Source organism: Charadrius vociferus, unplaced genomic scaffold, assembly GCF_000708025.1.
Source record: "Charadrius vociferus isolate BGI_N301 unplaced genomic scaffold, ASM70802v2 scaffold87, whole genome shotgun sequence".
In the NCBI taxonomy this organism is placed as follows: Eukaryota; Metazoa; Chordata; class Aves; order Charadriiformes; family Charadriidae; genus Charadrius; species Charadrius vociferus.
The window spans coordinates 152,723-172,367 of NW_009649314.1; the positions used below are offsets into that span (position 1 = coordinate 152,723).

Consider the following 19,645-nt stretch of genomic DNA (forward strand, 5'->3'; position numbering starts at 1 on the left):
CAGTAGCTGCCAGGAGTTGCCAGTGGAGGAGCAGTAAATAAAATATGGGTAAATTTTACTGATTAGTGTCCAATCCAGGCAGCAAGTAGAGACAAAATTCTGTATTGCCAAAGTTAGAAGAGGTTAGGCCAATCTCACTTGTATTTACCTTTGAGTTTGCAAATGACACTTGCCCTTCATGATACGATGCATTGATAGCCTTAAACTAATTGTTCTGAAAGTCCTGAGTGGTAATGTTAGCAGGGCTGAGATCTGCTGGATGTGCCAAGCAGGAGATGCTAAAACTCTGTTTCACTGAAAGACATAAACTCATTTCTCATTCTAATGTGGAGTTGGGGAAAAATATTTTGTTTCAAAATATGGTAGGCTGATGTTTGAAAATGTAAGCCTAGGGCTCCCTCATCAGGTTACTGTGAAAATGAGATCAAGTATATGGTAAACGCCATGTTAGTTATGCTCCCTAACATGGAAAGGTGCACAATACGCCAAACAATATTCCCATATTCGTTTCATATTGAAAAAAGATTGTCTTTCACATCTATTTGTTTCTGAAAAGTTGTTGTTGCTGTGTTACAAGTAGGGAAGTTCGGTACTGGTACCAATATCACAGGTAGCAAGCCCAAGGTCACACAGAAACCTACAGCTAAACCAGAAGCAGAACCCTGGTTTCATTGGTTTTCCCATGCCATCCCCTATCTAATAAAACATACCTTCTTCCACTGGGCATGCATTGCACCCGCTAGCCCTCTCTTATCCTCAGGGAAAATAAGTTAGAGAGGTTGAGTAATTTTTCCCAAAGGCACCAAGGAAAATGTCTGAGGACATAAGGAAATAAAATTCACTCCTTATTAGGTTGGTTTCCCTTATTTGTAAAGTAATGTTATGACCAGCTAACAACTGTGATGCACATTGAACTGCCTGTCAGCTTCACAAGAGAGACAGAAAATATAAAAGAACGGGGGAACAGAAATTAAGGCTAAAAGCACTGACAAAAAAGACACCTTTGTGTCCCATGAAATTAAAAACGCTTTCAGTGCTTTTAAGAAATGTAGAAGAGGTACGTAATGTGGAAAATCTATAGCAAGAAGTTATTCATTGCCTCTTGCATTTCACTCTTTCTCTTCCCCTCTCCTTGGATGCGATCTCAGAAGCCAGAATACGATGAGCACAAGCTCTTCTAAAGCTAGCGCCTCGTTCTTGGCAGGACAAAAGAGAGGCAGTTGGGTTGGAAGCTTTGAAGTTGCTTTTGGGCTTGTCACATGATGTTGCTGCCAGTAGGTTATCTGAGCTGTTGAAATAATTCCTCTTGACTTGGCTGTCACCGAGAAAAAGTTAAGCTTTCTTCTGTGTGTGAACGAGGTTACACAAATCTCTTGAGTGGGAGCTTTTATATGAAAAGAAAATGAGGAATGCCTGCTGCCTGTACGAGTTTGAAATGCCCTGCAAATTCACAGCCTGACCTGCAGTTCTGTAATTAAATGCACATTTGTACATGTGAAAAAAAGCTCTCACATCATCTGAGCCCCACACCTACGGCCTGATTTTTTTTTGCAGCTGTTTCTTCAGCATCCTTGCACCATCTCCCTGGTTTTTGAAAGGTAGTCAGGGACCGACATTTCCCTGTTGAGGTGCAGTCATAAATGAGCCATGAGCTCCGCTGAGCTCTCCTCAGTAAGCAAGTAGCATTTGGGTGCATTTTTCTTTTGTAACCTCAAAGACTGCGTTAGCACACTGCGTGATGTCCACCCACAGCACGGTCTCTCCTACAGCATTGTTTTAGATAACACCACTGGCATGAGCTTTTCAACTCCTGGGGCTCCCATCTCTCTGCCGGTCTCTTTTCTAAGCCACTTAGAAGTCAGGAGAGATGCTTTGAGGTATGCCTTCCCTTTTAGTGGGTCATGAATTTTTACAGCCATCTGCACTGTGTCTTATTTAGCACTGCATTGTAGAGGCATTGCAGTCACAAGTGGGCTCTCTGAAACTTCTTGTGCTCTTGGCAGTAAGCAGTAAAGCAGAGCTATGCTTTCTTGACCACACTGGTGCAATTTTTTTCTATTTCTTCTCTTTCTTGTTTTTAATACTTTGGACTGTCCATACTTTCAGCAAACATATGCAGTAAAATACCAAGGATTGTTACTTTTGTGACATAGCTTACTGTTAAAGACAAATGTTTTATTTTAAAAGACATATATACTTTAAAACTGTTTTAGTAAGCATTGAAGGACACAGTCCTGCAAACGAGTAACTTTACTCAAATGAGTTGACCTTTCCATTACTACCCAACTGAGTGAAGTTAATCACAAAGATTAATAGTTTAACATATGCATTTACTTGGGAGATGAGGCAAAAAATTATTGTGGGGAGCCATTAATTTTAAATGGCATATTTCTGCTACATTACTCCGGAGCTGGGTTTTCATGAGAAGAGGGTTTCTAGGGGTTTTCCCCCAATGTTTTAACTTGTAAGACCAAAATTCAAACAACTCTTGTGCTACATTGTGCTTCTTGTTGGACAAAATCAGGTATTTTGATCATGGTCCTTCAGAAAGTAATAGATCTGCTTTAACAGTTTTTCTTGCACATATTTTACACATACTGTGAAACTTTATGCTTGGACAAGGGAAAAAGTGATATCAGGGTAGTGAATATTGTGATGCTAAATAACAGTTATTAAAAATGTTTGAAGTCCTCTCCAATAAAAATGAAATTGCTGCAATCTTTCTGACAAAGTCAAATTGTGCCACAAGTTCAGTGGGAACCAGACATGCTCAGAGAATCGTACTTCCCCTTCCTGGTGGGAAATAATATTCCATTTGGTATTATGATACAATTGTGAGGATGTCACTATGTTGATAATTCCAATATTCATTGTTAAATTTCTGAGATCCAAATATCACGTTTTTTCTTGTTTTCTTAGTAACTTGTATTTTTGGTAAAAGTGTAGGAGAATTGGCATTCATCGGTGTTTCATAATAGTTCTTGGTAATAAAGGGCCATCTTTTCAAGTCTTTAACCAAGCCAAATTTGTTGACTAAATTGACGAGGGAAAGAAAGACAGTCTAGTGGACTTGTTGCCTTTGTCTTTGCTGTGGTTTCTGATCTGTTTGTTAAGGATTTACCAACAGAGCTGGCGGAGCTGTGAAGGCAGCACCCCAGCACTTCAAGGCACCTCCCTTCTGTCGTCATGGCCACCACAGTTGTTTCAAAAGAAGACATTTCCATTACATCTTGGTATATGTGCAAACACCCATCCCCTTTGAGGAGTGGGTGTGCATGTTGACAGCCCAGCAGTGGCAGTGCTTCCACTCCCTGCATCTCCTCTGGGATTTGTTTAGGAGTTCCTTGGCATCTCTTCTCCTTGCAAAAGAAAACACAGGCAGAACAAAGCCTGGCCTGGCTAAGGAGTTCAAAAGATGGCCCGAAGTAGCTGTTTCAGTAATTAATGAGACAAGTTTCTCAGTAACTGTTGTCAACTGTTTTGAGTGGTGCTGTAATTTATTCCAAGTACACTGAGATGTATGTCACTCTTAGGGGGTATCCTATCCCTCTCCATCAGTGACTGACCCTACGCTCACGGCGGAAGCGCTGGATCAGACCATTGCTGCGTTTGACACAGTGGAGGATCTGCTCAAACATTTTAACCCGGACTCCTGGCAGGAAGATCTCGAGAATTTGTACACAGACAGTGGCCACCATTATCGAGGCAGGAGCTACCATGACAGGAAGTCCAAAGGTAGGAAAAGTCACTATATACATACTTTGGGGCAAGACTAGGCTATTCCTTCACTCCTTACAGAAATGTGCATTGGTCGGGTATTAGATTCTGGTGCCCGTGTTCCTGTTGGAGCCACACGGCAAGCTACCACCTGTTAAAACCAGGAATAAGTCATTTAATCCTTAATCATTTTCTGATTGAGGAGGATCTCACCTGAGAAATCAGACTGAAAACTGCCCACCTTTATGATGAATCCACAAATAAAAACCTAGGCCAATGTGTAAAGGACAGATGGTTCTCAGCTTCACCCTCTTAAACATTGCTTTGTGTATAAGGCATGGGGCTCCTAATTACCTGCACTATCATCCTCCTTTAAATACCCTGCTTAGGGATTGTTCTCTGTTGAGTGAGAAATAATCACTTTTATCACATTGTGCTTAGGGAAGCATCTGGTGCAGACACCTGTATGTGCAGCTGTTTTTTTAGGATGTGAACATCTCACTGTTTTTCATTATGTTGGCAGGGAACATTATTGTGGTTTAACATCTTTGTCTGTAATTGAACAAAGCACACATTTCTGGGTTATGTTTCTTGTTTCCTTCTGTTAGTTCAAATCATCCACCAAATGGTAAAGCAAAGGGATGTTAAGCTAGAGTACAAAGCCATAATGATAAAGAAACACTGTTTAGAAGAGACAGTGGTGCTTTGGAGTAACCATGCACTGAAGAGCCTGATGAAATTGCCCTTTATGTGCAAGTACAGATCTAGGAGGTATGTTAGGGTTCTTCAAGATGACAGTTGCTGTAGTTTTCCCAGAAGATCTAGAGTGAAATATTTTATTTTAGTTGTCTTCTTAATATTGTCTTCCATTTCCAGGTTACATATTCATATGCATTCTTCTTTGTGACTTTAAAATTATAATATCCAAGTCACAGTTCTGATTCTGTGCAATCTACCATTTATTTGCATCTCAAATCCCATCCCCCCCCCCCAACCTGAAGCGTGTGCTAAGCAGACAGAGAGGATTTTAATTCTATGCTGGTAACTTATTTGATATCAAATGATGAGGCTTTGATCTTAAAAGGGATATACAGGCTGCATCTGTATTAGGGAAAATAGTGTTGAGAAGTGTTCCCAGGCGCTGAAATCCAACTAAATTGTCTGCTAAACACTGCTAAATTGTCAGCCTGGTCTCTGCTTAATTTTGGCCCAGGCCAAGCGTCATTCTAAGATGTCATTGCTGGGCATGAACCAGGAGTTGGCAGAGACCACCTGCCATTCCTGGTGGGCAGTTTGCATGTGTCCATCTTGTCTTGGAGAATAAAAGGTTAGTAGTAGGGGTGTGGGCTGTCCTACAACTGTTGACTTTTGTGTGAGAGAATGACGTCAGGCAGTGCACACGCCTGCAGGACTGTGATCTTATTGACATCATGGAGACATGGTGGAATGGCTCCTGTGACTGGAGGGCTGGAATGGAAGGATACAGGCTCTTCAGGAAGGACAGGCAGGGGAGATGAGGAAAGGGTGTCACCCTCTATGTCAATAACCAGCTGGAGTGCATGGAACTCCACCTGGGGATGGATGAGGAGCCGACCAAGAGCTTACGGATCAGGATGAAAAGGAGTGCAAGGACATGTGATGTTACAGTGGGGGTCTGCTACAAGCCACCTGACAAGGAAGGCCGAGCAGATGACGACCTCTACAGACAGATAGGAGCAGCCTCACATTCACAAGCCCTGGTCCTCATGGGGGAGCTTCAACCACCCCAATACCTGTTGGAAGGACAATACAGTAGGGCATAAGCAATCGAGGAGGTTCCTGGAATGCGTTGATGATAATTTCCTTCTCCAAGTGATAGAGGAGCCAATGAGGAGTGGTGCCATGCTGGACCTTGTTCTTACCAACAAGGAGGAGCTGGTGGGGAATGTCATGCTCAAGGGAAGCCTTGGCTGCAGTGACCATGAAATGGTGGAGTTCAAGATCCTTAGGGCAGTGAGGAGGGCACACAGTAAGCTTGCTACCCTGGACTTCAGGAGAACAGACTTTGGCCCCTTCAGGGATCCGCTTGGCAGAGAACAATAACGTGGGATAAAGCCCTAGAGGGATGAGGGGCCCAAGAAAGCTGGCTAATATTCAAGAATCACCTCCTCCAAGCTCAGAAGCGATGCATCCCAACAAAGAAGAAGTCAGACAAAAACATCAGGAGGCCTGCATGGATGAACAAGGAGGTCCCGGACACACCCAAACTTAAAAAGGAAGCCTAGAAAAGATGGAAGCAAGGACAGGTAGCCTGGGAGGTCTACAGAGAAAATGTCCAAGCAGCCAGGGATCAGGTTAGGAAAGCTAAAGCCCAGATAGAGGTAAATCTGTCCAGGGGCAACAGGGGCAGCAGGAAAAGCTTCTACAGGTACATCAATGATAAAAGGAAGAGAAGAGAAAATGTGGGGCCTCTCTGGAAGGAAATGGGAGACCTGTTCACCCAGGATATGGAGAAGGCTGAGATATTCAGTGACTTTTTTGCCTTGGTCTTCACTGGCTAGTGCTCTCGCCACACTGCCCAAGTTGCAGAAAGCAAAGGCAGGGACTGTGAGAATGAGGAACCGCCCACTGTAGGAGAAGATCAGGTTCAAGACCATCTAAGGAACCTGAATGTGCACAAGTCCATGGGACCTGATGAAATCCATCGACAAGTCCTAAGGGAACTGGTGGATGAAGTTGCTAAGCCACTTTCCATCATAGCCAAGAGTCGTGGAAGTCGGGTGAAGTTCCCCTGGCTGGAAAAGGGGAAACATAACCCCCATTTTAAAAAAGTGACAAAGTAGAAGACCCAGGGAACTACAGGCCAGACAGTCTCACTTCTGTGCCCAGCAAGATCTGGTCTAAACTGAGCAGGATTTAAAGTAGGGACCCTTTGGTGGGTAAGGAATTGGCTGGATGGTGGCACTCAAAGAGTTGCAGCCAGCGGCTCGATCTCCAAGTGGAGACCAGTGACGTGTGGTGTTCTTCAGGGGTTGGTACTGGGACTGGTGTTGTTTAACATCTTTTTTGGTGACATGGACAGTGGGATTGAGTGCATTCTCAGCAAGTTTGCTGACAACACTAAGCTGTATGGAGCAGTCAACATGGATGCCATCCAGAGGGACCTGGACAGGCTTGAGAGTGGGCCCATGCGAACTTCACGAGGTTCAAAAAGGCCAAGTGCAAGTCCTGCACCTGGGTCGGGGCAATCCCAAGCATAAATACAGGCTGAGCAGAGCATGGATTGAGAGCAGCCCTGAGGAGAAGGACTTGGGGGTGTTAATTGATGAGGATCACAGAATCACAAAGGATCACATAATCTCCTAGATTGGAAAAGACCTGACTCATCTAGTCCAATCGTTAACCTAAGATTGACAAGCCCACAACTAAACCATGTCCCTAAACACTATATGTACACAACCTTTAAATACCTCCAAGGGTGGGGACTCCACCACTGCCCAGGGTAATGCATTCCAATGTCTGATGACCCTTTTAGTAAAGAAATTCTTCCTAAAACTTCCCTTGGTGCAACTTGAAGCCATTTCCTCTTGTTCTATCACCTGTTACTTGACAGAACAGGTCAACTCCCATCTCTCTGCAACCCCCTTTCAGATAGTTGTAGAGAGCGATAAGGTCTCCCTTCAGCCTCCTTTTCACCAGGCTAAACAACCCTAGTTCCCTCAACCGCTCCTCATAGGACTTGTGCTCCAGACCCCTCATCAGTTTTGTTTCCCTTCTTTGGACACGCTCCAGCACCTCAAAGTTCTTCTTGTGGTGAGGGGCCCAAAACTGAACACAGTACTCAAGATGCGGCCTCACCAGTGCCGCGTACAGGGGTAAAATCACCTCCCTGGTCCTACTGGCTACACTACTCCTGATACAGGCCAGGATGCCATTGTTCTTCTTGGCCACCTGGACACACTGCTGGCTCATGTTCAGCCGGCTATCAGTCAACACACCCAGGTCCCTCTCTGCTGAGCAGCTTTCCAGCCACTCCTCCCCAAGCCTATAGCGTTTGTGGGGGTTGTTGTGGCCAAAATGTAAGACCCGGCATTTGGCCTTACTGAAACTCCTCCAGTTTGCCATGGCCCATCGATCTAGTCTGTCTAAATCCCTCTGCAGGGCCTCCCTACCCTCAGGCAGATCAACACTTCCACCCAGCTTGGTGTCATCTGCAAACTTAGTAAGGGTGCACTCGATCCCCTCATCCAGGTCATTGATAAAAATGTTAAACAGGACTTGCCCCAGTACTAAGCCCTGGGGGATGCCACTTGTGACTGGCTGCCAACTGGATTGAACTCTGTGTTCATGTATAAGTATGTTCATGTTCTCTAGGTAGGCTGTTACTCTCCTATTATTTGCTGCTCTTTTCCTTCTGTAAACTATGCAAGAAGCTTGACATGAGCCAGCAATGTGCACCTGCAGCCCAGAAAGCCAACCGTATCCTGGGCTGCATCAAAAGAAGCGTGTCCAGCAGGTCAAGGGAGGTGATTCTGCCCCCCTACTCCACTCTCGTGAGACCCCACCTGGAGTACTGCATGCAGCTCTGGAGCCCCCAACATAAGAAGGATATGGACCTGTTGGAGCATGTCCAGAGGAAGGCCTCGAAGATGAGCACAGGCTGAGACAGTTGGGGTTGTTCAGCCTGGAGAAAGAAGGCTCTGGGGCGACCTCATAGCAGCCTTTCAGTACTTAAAAGGGGCCTACAGGAAAGATGGTGAGCAACTCAGGGAGTGTAGTGATAGGATGAAGGGTAACAGTTTTATGCAGAGAGAGGGTAGATTTAGATTAGACATTAGGTAGCTTTTTTTTCCTGTGAGGGGGGTGAGACACTGGCACAGGTTGTCCGAGGACGTTGTACATACCCCATCCCTGGAGGTGTTCAAGGCCAGGCTTGATGGGGCTTTGAGCAACCTGGTCTAGTGGGAGGGGTCCCTGCCCATGGCAGGGGAGTTGGAACTAGATGATCTTGAAGGTCCCTTCCAACCTAAACCATTCTATGATTCTACGATGTATTAGTAGATACGCAGCCATTGTGGCCTACAATTTCCAAGACACATTGGCTGTCTCTGTTATTGAGCTCAGCACTTCAAAGAAAAAAATTATTTTTTCAAAAAATTTTCTTATTTTGAAAAATACCGCTTAGGGCGATAAAGCCCTAAGCACCCATCCAGTGAAAACTGAACCCCTTTGCTTTGTTCCATTTTGGCACGTCAGAAATTTCAAACAACCACAACAGCACGTTTTGTAAAAAATGTCACCTAACTGCGACTGCATCACTGCTGAGATCAGTTTGGGTCTGTGAAACATGAGCTCTGTGTCCCTTATTCCCAGGCTGGATTTGGCAGTGATAGACATGCATACAAAAGAAATAAAGGGTCTCTTTTGATTTTAATAGAGGCCGGTTACAAACCTGTATCTGCTCTCCCTATTTCATTTGATTCTCAGATTATATTTGGCCTAGTATCCCATACGTTTAAATGACCACATATATATGAAAACCATATATATATGAAATAGCATTTGTTGCTTTATTGATGCTGATCATGTAGGCTACAGATATCAAACTGATCTGGTAGTGCTTGGAAAATTCAGATGAATAAAGGTTTCTCCATTTAGTAGAAATGTAATTCAGCTTTTTCCGTAACAAAACACTGTGAAAGACATAAAGAGTTTTCCAGTTATTATTTTAACACTTGATTTATTTTAATAGGGGTTTTTTTGTTGCTGTTTTGGTTACAGGAATAAGCAAAAAAAAGTTTTATAACAGTTTTTCTTTTGTCTTCAAGCTAAATGCCACATTCTTTGACTGTTAGCAGCCCTCTGGACAGAAGTACCTCACCACAATCAAATCCTTAAAACATTTCAGTTAAGAAGTTTTATTTAGTCATAAACTTTTGACAAGATTAAAGGCTTGTTCTTGAATGATGTCAGGAGTAGGGAATAGCTTTAACAAGTCCTTAAATTAGAAATGCTCGGTGGCTTTTAAACACAGACACTGTGGATCTCTGAGGAATGTTTATAGGCAGTGGGATAACCTTGCAGCAAAGAGAGCAATAGATTATATCATCATTTATTTCAGATATCTATCTGTTTCTGCTTCCAGCTTGGGTTTTATTCTTTATCCTTAGTTGGAGTAGCCCTGAGGCAGATAAGAACAATTTGATGTAATCTCTGCCTATCTTTCACAGCATTTTCAGAACATGTCATATAAATGGTATAAATGAATCACTAATGACTTTGCTCCAATCCAGCTCTCTGCCCATACCAAATCCTGCCACAAAATTGACCTTAAAAGGCAGTGTTGCTTAATAAAAATTGTGATAACAGGGATATGTGATAAATGACATTTAAATGGTAAATTTTCTTAATTTGTCAATCAATAATCCAGAAAGATAAGGATCAGGGTCAAAAAAGTAAGAAGTACAGTATTTTAGCATAGCTTAAATTTACAGAATTCCAGAATAGATGAGGTGGGAAGCTGCATCAGAATATTGTCTAAACCACACCCCCTGCTCAAGGCAGGGTCACCAACAGCAGGTTGCTTGGGAGCACGGCCAGTTGAGTTTTGAATACCTCCAAGGATGAAAACTTCATAACCTCTCTGGGCAACCTGTGTCTGACCACCTTCAGAACAAAAAAAAGCAACCAACCAACCCCAAAACCCCAACAACAACAAAAAAGGGTTTTTAAAAATGTTTAAATAAGTTTTCAGTGTTACAGTTTGTGTCCAATACCTCTTGTCCTTTCAAAGACTCTGGCTCCAGCTTCTTTAGTCCCTCCCATCATGTATTCATACACAGTTGTAAGACCGATCCCTCCCTTGATACCTCCTGCAAGAATCTTAAAGGTGAAGAGTGTGTTGATTAAATCTGTATATGTGATAACTCCATTCCATCTACAAAGTCTGGTCTCACACCTTTACAACACTGATGTGTCTATTAAGTTAAATGCATTTCTTTCTATTTATACTATTGAAGTGAGGTATTGGTATCAGGTGTGTCTCACTAATAACCACATGAAGTTTTAAATATAATTCTACATGTGTTCAGTGAAGTTTGCTGTCAACCACTCTAGTAGAAGTTAACTATGGAATCACAGAATGACAGGTGTTGGAAGGGACTTTTGGAGATCATCTCGTCCAACTTCCCTGCCAAAGCAGGTTCACCAAAAGCAGGTTGGACAGGATCTCCAGAGAGGGAGACTCTACAACCTCTCTGGGCAACCTGTTCCAGTGCTCTGTCACCCTCAAAGTAAAGAAGTATTTTCTTATGTTGAGATGGAATTTCCTGTGTTCCAGTTTGTGCCCATTGCCCCTCGTCCTGTCCCTGTGCACCTCTGAAAAGAGTCTGGCCCCCCCCTCCTGACACCTGCCCTTTAGATATTTATAAGCATTGATGGGATCCCCTCTGAGTCTTCTCTTCTCCAGGCTAAACATTCCTAGGTCTTTCAGCCTTTCCTCATAAGAGACATGCTCTAGTTCCTTGGTCATCTCTGTAGCCCTCTTCTGGACTCTCTCCAGTAGTTCCTTGTCTTTGTTCAACTGGGGAGCCAAAAACTGGACACAGCACTCCAGATGTGGCCTCACCAGAGCAGAGTAGAGGGGGAGGATAACCTCCCTGGACCTGCTGGCCACACTGTTTTAGTGCACCCCAGGAGACCATTGGCTTTCTTGGCCATCAGGGCACATTGCTGACTCATGGTCAACTTGTTGTCCACCAGGATTCCCAGGTCCCTCTTTGCAAAGCTGCCTTCCAGCAGGTCAACCCCTAACCTGTACCAGTGCACGGGGTTATTCCCCCGCAGGTGCAGGACCCTACACTTGCCCTTGTTGAACTTCATTAGGTTCCTCTCTGCCCAACTCTCCAGTCTGTCCAGGTCATGCTGAATGGTGGCACGATACACTTCTCCCAGTTTTGTGTCATCAGCAAACTTGCTGAGGGTACAGTCTGTCCCCTCATCAATTGCAATCAAACCCAGACTGAAAGGGAAGGACAGAAAAGAAGCGGAAGATACACATTTGCATTTTCAAAATCCTTAAATGAAAGGCCTTATATAAACTATAAACTACAGTATACACCTCCTACATGAAAATATGACAAGCGGATGTTTCAGATAAACTTTGCAGAAGCTGTAAATATACTCAAAAAGGTTTGTTAGCCATTGCTGCCTTTTAGAAACACTGAAAGTATGACTATTCAGCCTTAAGCTCATTCTAGACTTTTAGGAAAAAAGTAGATCCTTTAAAAGTATATCCTTTAAAATAATTCCTTTTGCATTGCTTTAATATGTTGTAGCTGACCTCAGTGTCATAGTAATTTGGCTATTACAAATATAAAGCACCTTTAAAAGGATATCAGTGGCTATTGGATTATTTAATACTGTTCTTGTCAAAAACACGTGTAGATATAAAAAAGGAAACACCCATACTCTCCAATTATGTTGAACTTCTAGACAAATAGGTTTCTGTTCTTTTAAAGAGTCATAAGGAGCATTCAGATGTGTTTGAAGGAAATCCATTCATCCTACAATTTAAATTTTTGAAACCATCAATGTATCTGCTTGATAATATTAGAAGAGCTCCTCAGAGATACTGTTGTAAGCAGTTCCAACCATCAATTAAACATCACTTAAATTTTCCCACATGCTTGTTTGCATTTATCTTTTGTTGTTCACTCTGAAGTTTTACGTTCCACTGAAAAAGGCTTTATAATGTTAAAAAGACCTCTGCCTGTGAAATGGCTTGTGTACAAATGAAGAAAGGAGAAAGAAAAAGTTCAGTTTCTCGTTATAGAAGTAGATCCAAATATCTAGGGCATGGTACCTAGAGAAAGGGGTTGTCTTTTGAAAGGAATGTTTTGGGTTTTTTTTCATAAATAAACCTAGGAAGCAGGAACACACGTAGATAGATACATTCTGGTAATTAGCAAGACTACACACGCCTCTGTGCTCATTTTGGTTTTGGGAAATGTATGCAAGAAGCCTTTGGCTATCAGAAGAAATTAATCAGGTGGGACATTCTTGCAATAACATCTGTCTGCAATGACAGCTTTACAAGTTAAATAAATAAACACTTGTTGGCATAGCCACACTGCTCTCTAGAAGGTGACTAGGGAGACCACAAGTCTTCATGGAATGCTTCTGCTCGCCATTGCCAAACAGGTTCTCAAGATCAAGCAAGTTTTGCCATGTCCTTAACAATAGTTTTTGTCACTACTTACAATGGTCTAGCAAGAAGTTAAAATTTGAACTTAGGAATGTCATTTCTCAAGGGTTTGCAAACAGTGGCCAATAAATTACTGCAAACATCCATGTACTCTTCCTTGAAAGATTCTGGGATTCCTGCCAGCAAATTTCAGTGCACCAGACAGGGAGTGCAGGCATCACGAATGCTGAATGCCTGCTCATTCATAGCAAATGCGTATATTCCAAGTAGACGGAATACCTTCTCAAATAGCTGCTAATTTAACGTATTCCCTATGTGCTTAACAAACAGGATATTTCTTCCACCCTTCTTCAGCTGGGAACCAAGTTGTCTGTTGCATGCGAACTACACACATTCATTCATTTCACAGTCAAATTCAGATCTACGACTGTACTCTTCCCCCTCTGTGACAAATGAGATTTTCCCTCATGCTTTACGTGACACTATTGTCGGTCACTGTAATGAAAGCTTTTCTTATTAAACCCTTTTTTAAAAATGCTAGTGAGACTTGCAGCATATTGTTTATCACTGGGATAAGCTGTTCAATTCCATTGATTTCAATGAAGCTATGTCCATTTATGACACTGATGGTTTGGCCTGCTTTTGCTGCTTGACCCATACCACAGCTGATAATTAGTTTGCCCGTCTAGAATAAGCCCATATATTGTGAACCTTGTTCCATGCAGACCATTATAATCCCACTGAAACTGTGATCTCTCATTCCTCTAAAATAATAGTTGCTGTATTGAGGAGGTTTGTCTTGGCATTGTGATTCTGTAGTAAAAGCAAATTGCAGCATCTTCTCCCCAGCTCCCACAAGAAAGACTTGGACAGCTTCCAAAGTTTTCAGGTATATTTAACAGAGTGCTTATTGTGGTATCATTAAGCATGTGCAGTGGAACAGTGATTACCGTCAGCCATGTGTGTTGAAGACTAAAAGTCACAGGCTTTGGTCAGCATTTGGTATGGAGAAGAATAATTTCATCAGTGTCAGTGCATTTAGGTGATTTAACCAGTAGATGATGTGGCTGTTTACCAGATGTATGGGACTGAATTTTCCAACTCAAATTCAACCACACCATAGCTTAAGTCAGCTACAGCACTGCTCTGAATGTCTTTGGCTGCTTGTATGGTACCTCTACTCTACCTGACACAGCCCTGGCACACACCTTCATGCTAGCAGAGCATGAACGCTGGGCATAAAGGGTGGAATACATTCATAGGTCTCTGAAAAATTCCACACTCTACAGGAGGAATTTTTTAAAGCCAAGAGTCAAAATGAAAACAGCAGTACAACCTTTGTTACCAATTGTAAACCATACCTGAAAAGGGATGGAAGTCAAACTAGAACAGAACTCTGCATATCTGGACTGATACATGTCAGGTGAAGGAATTTCCATTTGTCATCACTGAACCTCATGAGGTTCTTGCTAGCGCATTTCTGCAGCCTGCTGAGGTACTTCTGAAAGGCAGCCCTGTGGCACATGGACAACTTTCCACAATTTGATGTCACTGACAGACTTGCTGGGGGTTTGCACCATCCCATTGTTCAAGTCATTAGGGAAGATCTTTCGCAGTATTGACCCCGGCATTACCCCCTGGGGAATACTGCTAGCAACCAGCCACCAGTTGTACTTGGAATTGCTGATCACTTTGTTCAAGCCCCCTGGACCTTCTGGTTATCTACTGAATTTGTAGTCCATCTGTCCCATTATGTCTCAGTGGTTTGGCTGCAAGGATGCTTTGAACCACTGTCAAAAATCAGCAGATGCCTCTGCTGCTTTCACCTTCTCCAGCAAGGCAGTTGTCTCATCGTAGCAGACTCTCAGGTCAGTCAGACACAGTTTGCCCTTGGTAAATCTATTCTGGCGGTTCCCAGTCACCCTCTTGTCTCTCATGCGCCTGGACATTGTTTCCAGGTGAATTTACTCCTTAATTTTACCATGGGTTGAGGCTAGGCTGGCTGGTCTGCAGCTGTCTGTGTCCTTCTGGCCTCGCTTGTAGATGGCCTTGACGTGGGGTAGGAGTACTGTGGCAAGGTGGCTACTGTCTTCTACACCTCAGCTCCAGTCTGTGGCTGGTGCATGAAAAAAGTGTAAAATGTTCAGATATGACAGCTAGGGCCATGTATAAATTTGGACAGATAAATAGTTAAAAGAAATTCTAACAGACCGCCGGTCTTCTTAAAATTAATTAGTGACCGGCAGCATAGGTTTTCTCTCCTCTCCAATCTTTAAGGCTGTACCTTCTGAATAAGACATAGTATTAGCTGTAGTCCCCAATTTCAGTGCTTACCTCTGATTAAGATCAGCGTTTCAAGGTAAGCACACGCCTTAGCGCTATGTGAAATGAGGATGGATTTAAGCATAGGATCTAAGGGGGAGGAAGGGGCAAACACTGTACCCCAAGTATCCAGCTTACTGCTCCAGTGCATCTTTTTATGTCTGCCTTGCCTTTAAATTGAATCTCTGATGCAGACATTCTGTAATAATACTTTGAAGTTATTTGCATCCAGTCTACAGAACCTTTTAGTTCTAGTTTTAAATTAAGGACTCCAGTGGTTTCAGTCCTTGATAAGGAAAGCAGCAGGATTTCACACCAATCACACCAAGGCTCGGTTACATTTTAGTCACAGCAGTGAAGTGATGCATGAAACTGACTGTACTGTAAAATCTCATTGTTATATGGATGAGGAAATGGACTGGCTCCAGACAGTAAAACAATCCCAAGACAAGGAAAAATGCATATTGAAGCTTTCAGCAGAGAGAGTTGTTCAGAGCAAAATGCATTCTTTTGTTAGGGGGCTGCAAACCATGGTCTAAAGCTAATTAGGCAGCGGGAGCTGTTCTTGGGTGTCAGTGTGATGCTACCAGAGTACAGTATACGCTGTTCACAGAAGACATTGCGCGCTCACCTTATCCCACCAAGCACTGGATTTCTGTAGAGCAGAGTCAAAAAGAGCACAAGTGTTTACCTCCAGATGAATGTTTGTGGAGGATGACCTGTGTATCTCTTAAGCCCTTTATTTAGCCTTTTCTTCTCTGCTTGCAGATATTTATTTTCATGGTTTCAGCATCACTAAAATAAGACCTTTCTGCTATTGTATTTGTCCATTTCAACCTGGACTCTGATACCTGAGATATGCCAAAGTGCAGAGAATTCACATCTTAACTGATAACTCTGGGATTTGGGGGCCTGAAAACTGCTAATAAGTCAGGATCGGAATGCCTTGAGTATGAAACCAAGGAGAATTCATGCAATTTCCCATTGGAAAATTTCTCATTGGTTTTTCAAAAATAATTCATCATCAAAAAATGCGCTAAACAAAATGTATATTGCTACTGGTTGATTTCAGAATTCCTGAAGAATGCATCCAGAAAAAAAGTGTTGAGCCCTCATTGAAAATAGCTGATTCCTTCATACTGCATAGAGAAAAAATGATCCTAATTATCTGTTTATTCCCTCCTATGCTTCGAGCAAATCAACAGCCCTCCACAGTACTGACCCAGCTACAGCCTAAGAGACCCTGCAAAGACTTCTGAAAGTCATCAAAATTAGGCTTTTGAAGGCTGGTGAGCAAAGCCTTCCCTCCAGTGAAAGCCCTTTGCCAGGTCACCCCTTGCCATTCAAATTGAGCAGCTTAAGTACTGAAGCTAATATAACCCTGTGATGGATATAATTTGCTCTCCGCAGGAAGGCCCCCCCACCCTGGTCCTTTAAATGCCGGTGCTTTCCCTCTCTGCCAGTCTCGTTACAAAGACTCATTTCTGTGTTGATAACGCAGCGGTGATAATAGGTATCAGCTCAATGCAGGACGGAGGACTGTTGAGCCTGAAGGGAAATTTCCTCTGTGCCAGAGCAAATTTTGTTCAGTCCCCTGGACATCTTCTCCTGGACACAGGTGTCAGTTCATGTGACCTGGGTCTGGGCCCTCTTTAATGACCAGTTTGTTACTGGAAACCTTGTTTCCTATGTTACTGCAGCTGAATTAAGGCTGAATTAAGCTTTTGGGCATTTTATTCCAACTCTGTCTAGAAACGCACCACCAGCAAATGCCATCCTAGTCCCGGGCCAGCCTGTCCCCATAGGAGCCTGCACGTATCAGTATCCATTCCCCTGGATTGCTGCAGTGCCAGAGTGTAGATGATCCAGGCTTTCCCCTCAAGAAATCTCATTAATCATGAAGGCAGAATATTTTCTGCCCCCTTCTTCCTTTAGTTAATTTTTCCTTCACGTCAATCAGCTAAAATGAATAGTAGACAGATACCTCTTTGCATTATCTGTAAGCAAAGCTGATGGCAAAGGTCCTGATGAGAACATTTAGAGGAGTGGGAAACACTTTGCTGTGAGAAGAATTAGCCTGGGAGCCTGCAACGAGAAGGGGTGGCTTTGGACAATGACAACGGAGAAGAAAATATCATCTGTTAAAACAAAGAGATCAATATTCTCTGGACTTCTAAGTCCTGGCTCCGGACATTCGGAGTGTATTTTTCTCCCAGTGAATGAGTATACCAGCAGCCCCATTGATTTTGTGCCTGTATCATGAGGATGATCTACACCTCTTTTGGAGAGATGCTAGCTCTCTGGAGAGAACCACTGAGATTTCATGGCAAGACGTATCACAATTGCTAGAAAATCGCAATTTATCTGCTAAATTCCCATTGACTGAGATAACATCTTGCCAGAAAAGTGAAGCTGCTATGATTTTCTATAATAGCACTTGTGACATTTATGTACCCTTGCCTCTTGCATATCTGCCTTGTGAATATCTCCAGGCCAGAATGTAAAGGTGCATGATATTTACAAATCACAGCTTTTTCCGCTATTTACTTTGTGATGTTGACAAGGACTGTGAGTCACAGGAGGTATAAAGTGTTTTTGTTGGAGATTTTCACATGTTTATAGTAAAGCACAAGCATAGGTGCACTTAGGACCAGAGACAGTGATGAGCTATTAAACATGCACATGAAAGTCTTGATATGTTCACGAACACTACACTGTTATCTCAGTTCTCGTTTGAGTCATTCCTATTTTCCTGTTGATGTTTCTGTTAGCAAATTCTGTTTGGGGTGGGAACTCAACACAAATTCATGTCCTCCAGTCCTGCAGGAATTACTGAGGTTTTGAACATTTAGTTGGTGAACAGAATCCTAAAGAAAAGAAGAAAGCAGAAAAGAAGGGAAAAAGAAATCAGAAAACTTCTGTAGAAATAAACTGCATTCAATTTGTTACTTTTATCTGTGTTACAATTGTGGAAAATGGATTTATGGAAGGGTTGGGGTTTTTTTTGTTTTGTTTTAGCTTTACAAGCACAAGCGAGAAACAGCACTTAAACTCAGAGTTGATAGTCTATAAGTTATTTTTATGGTTGGCTTTACTACTTGTTTGCATGACACATCTCACGGAGATACCAGGCATTTAACATCAACCAACTACTGGCATGCAATGAAGCTCATTAGTTTTAATTGTATTTATTTGTATGCCTATTATAGTAGCATTTACCAGCTGAAATTAATTTGCTTAGATTGATTTCTCCAGCTAAAAGAGAGTTATCTAGATTCTATCCATAAACCAGACAGACAGGCAACTTGAGAAAGCCAAATCATGCCACCTGTCCTAAATGCCCTTGTGAGGAAGGGGTGAATCACTCTCCAAAGACATTTCTCTACTGACCACAGGAAGAGCCTTGTTTAAAGTGTTTGCCTTTTGTACGCCTGCAGCTAGGCAAAGGGAATTATGCCCATAATAACAAAAAAGAGCTCATCATCTAAGTAAGCCAGGTATAAGCAGAGGAGGAAAGAGAGTAGCAGAGGTGGAATCTCTTACCCAAGGATCCAACAGGTCAGCGACAAAGTAAATAAAATAACCAGTCTTCAGCTTTCAGACCAATATTTTAATGTAAGCCTTCCCTTCACCTTTATAGTCAGTGTGAGCTCTGCTGTGGGAGTCAGTGGGAGCAGGATGAGAGCATGGATGGTCACCTGTAATGATTTAAAATTGGTGGGTTTATGTTTATCTGTTCAGAAATCACTGCTACACTTCACATATTTTCCAACCAGTGTCACATCACTTTGTGTTACTGACTGCCTGGGGAGCAGTATAAACCAGAGGAATGTCCCACTCAGACCTTACTAATGAAACTTCTTTTGCATTGCAGTTGACCTGGACAGGTTGAATGATGATGTGAAACGTTACAGCTGCACTCCGAGAAACTACTCTGTCAATTTAAGGGAGGAACTGAAGCTGACAAATGTAGTTTTCTTCCCCCGCTGCCTCCTTGTCCAGCGCTGTGGAGGAAACTGTGGCTGTGGGACTTCAAACTGGAAATCCTGCACGTGCGTGTCAGGGAAAACAGTGAAAAAATATCATGAGGTATTTTCACTCTTTCTTTTCTTTAGTACTTCTTTTGGGTATTTATTGCTTACTGGATTCTGAAGGCCACAACATCTCAGAGCCATGTGTGCTGCTTATATTGATTATCATGTTATCATTATACTATACCTATATACCTAACATATATATAGCTATATATGTTATACTATCATTATACTATATCATGTTACCATTATCATGTTATATTGTCATGCTTACATTGATTATCATGTTGGATCTGCAGTGCAAAAATCAATGGGCAAAAATCACTGACCACAGTGGAGGGTCATAGGCAAAGACGCCATCATTTGAGAGAGACCAGAGCGTTTAAGT

The 19,645-nt window shown here is 42.6% G+C and overlaps 1 protein-coding gene across 1 annotated transcript in view; it reads left to right on the plus strand.

The window, feature by feature from the left end:
- Positions 1 to 19,645, plus strand: part of PDGFD (platelet derived growth factor D) — a 147,023-nt gene that overhangs the window by 115,994 nt on the left and 11,384 nt on the right. Inside the window, exons 5-6 of the mRNA XM_009889398.1 lie at positions 3,534 to 3,735; positions 19,098 to 19,312. Coding sequence (XP_009887700.1) covers positions 3,534 to 3,735; positions 19,098 to 19,312 — 417 coding nt within the window. The remainder of the gene's footprint in view (positions 1 to 3,533; positions 3,736 to 19,097; positions 19,313 to 19,645) is intronic.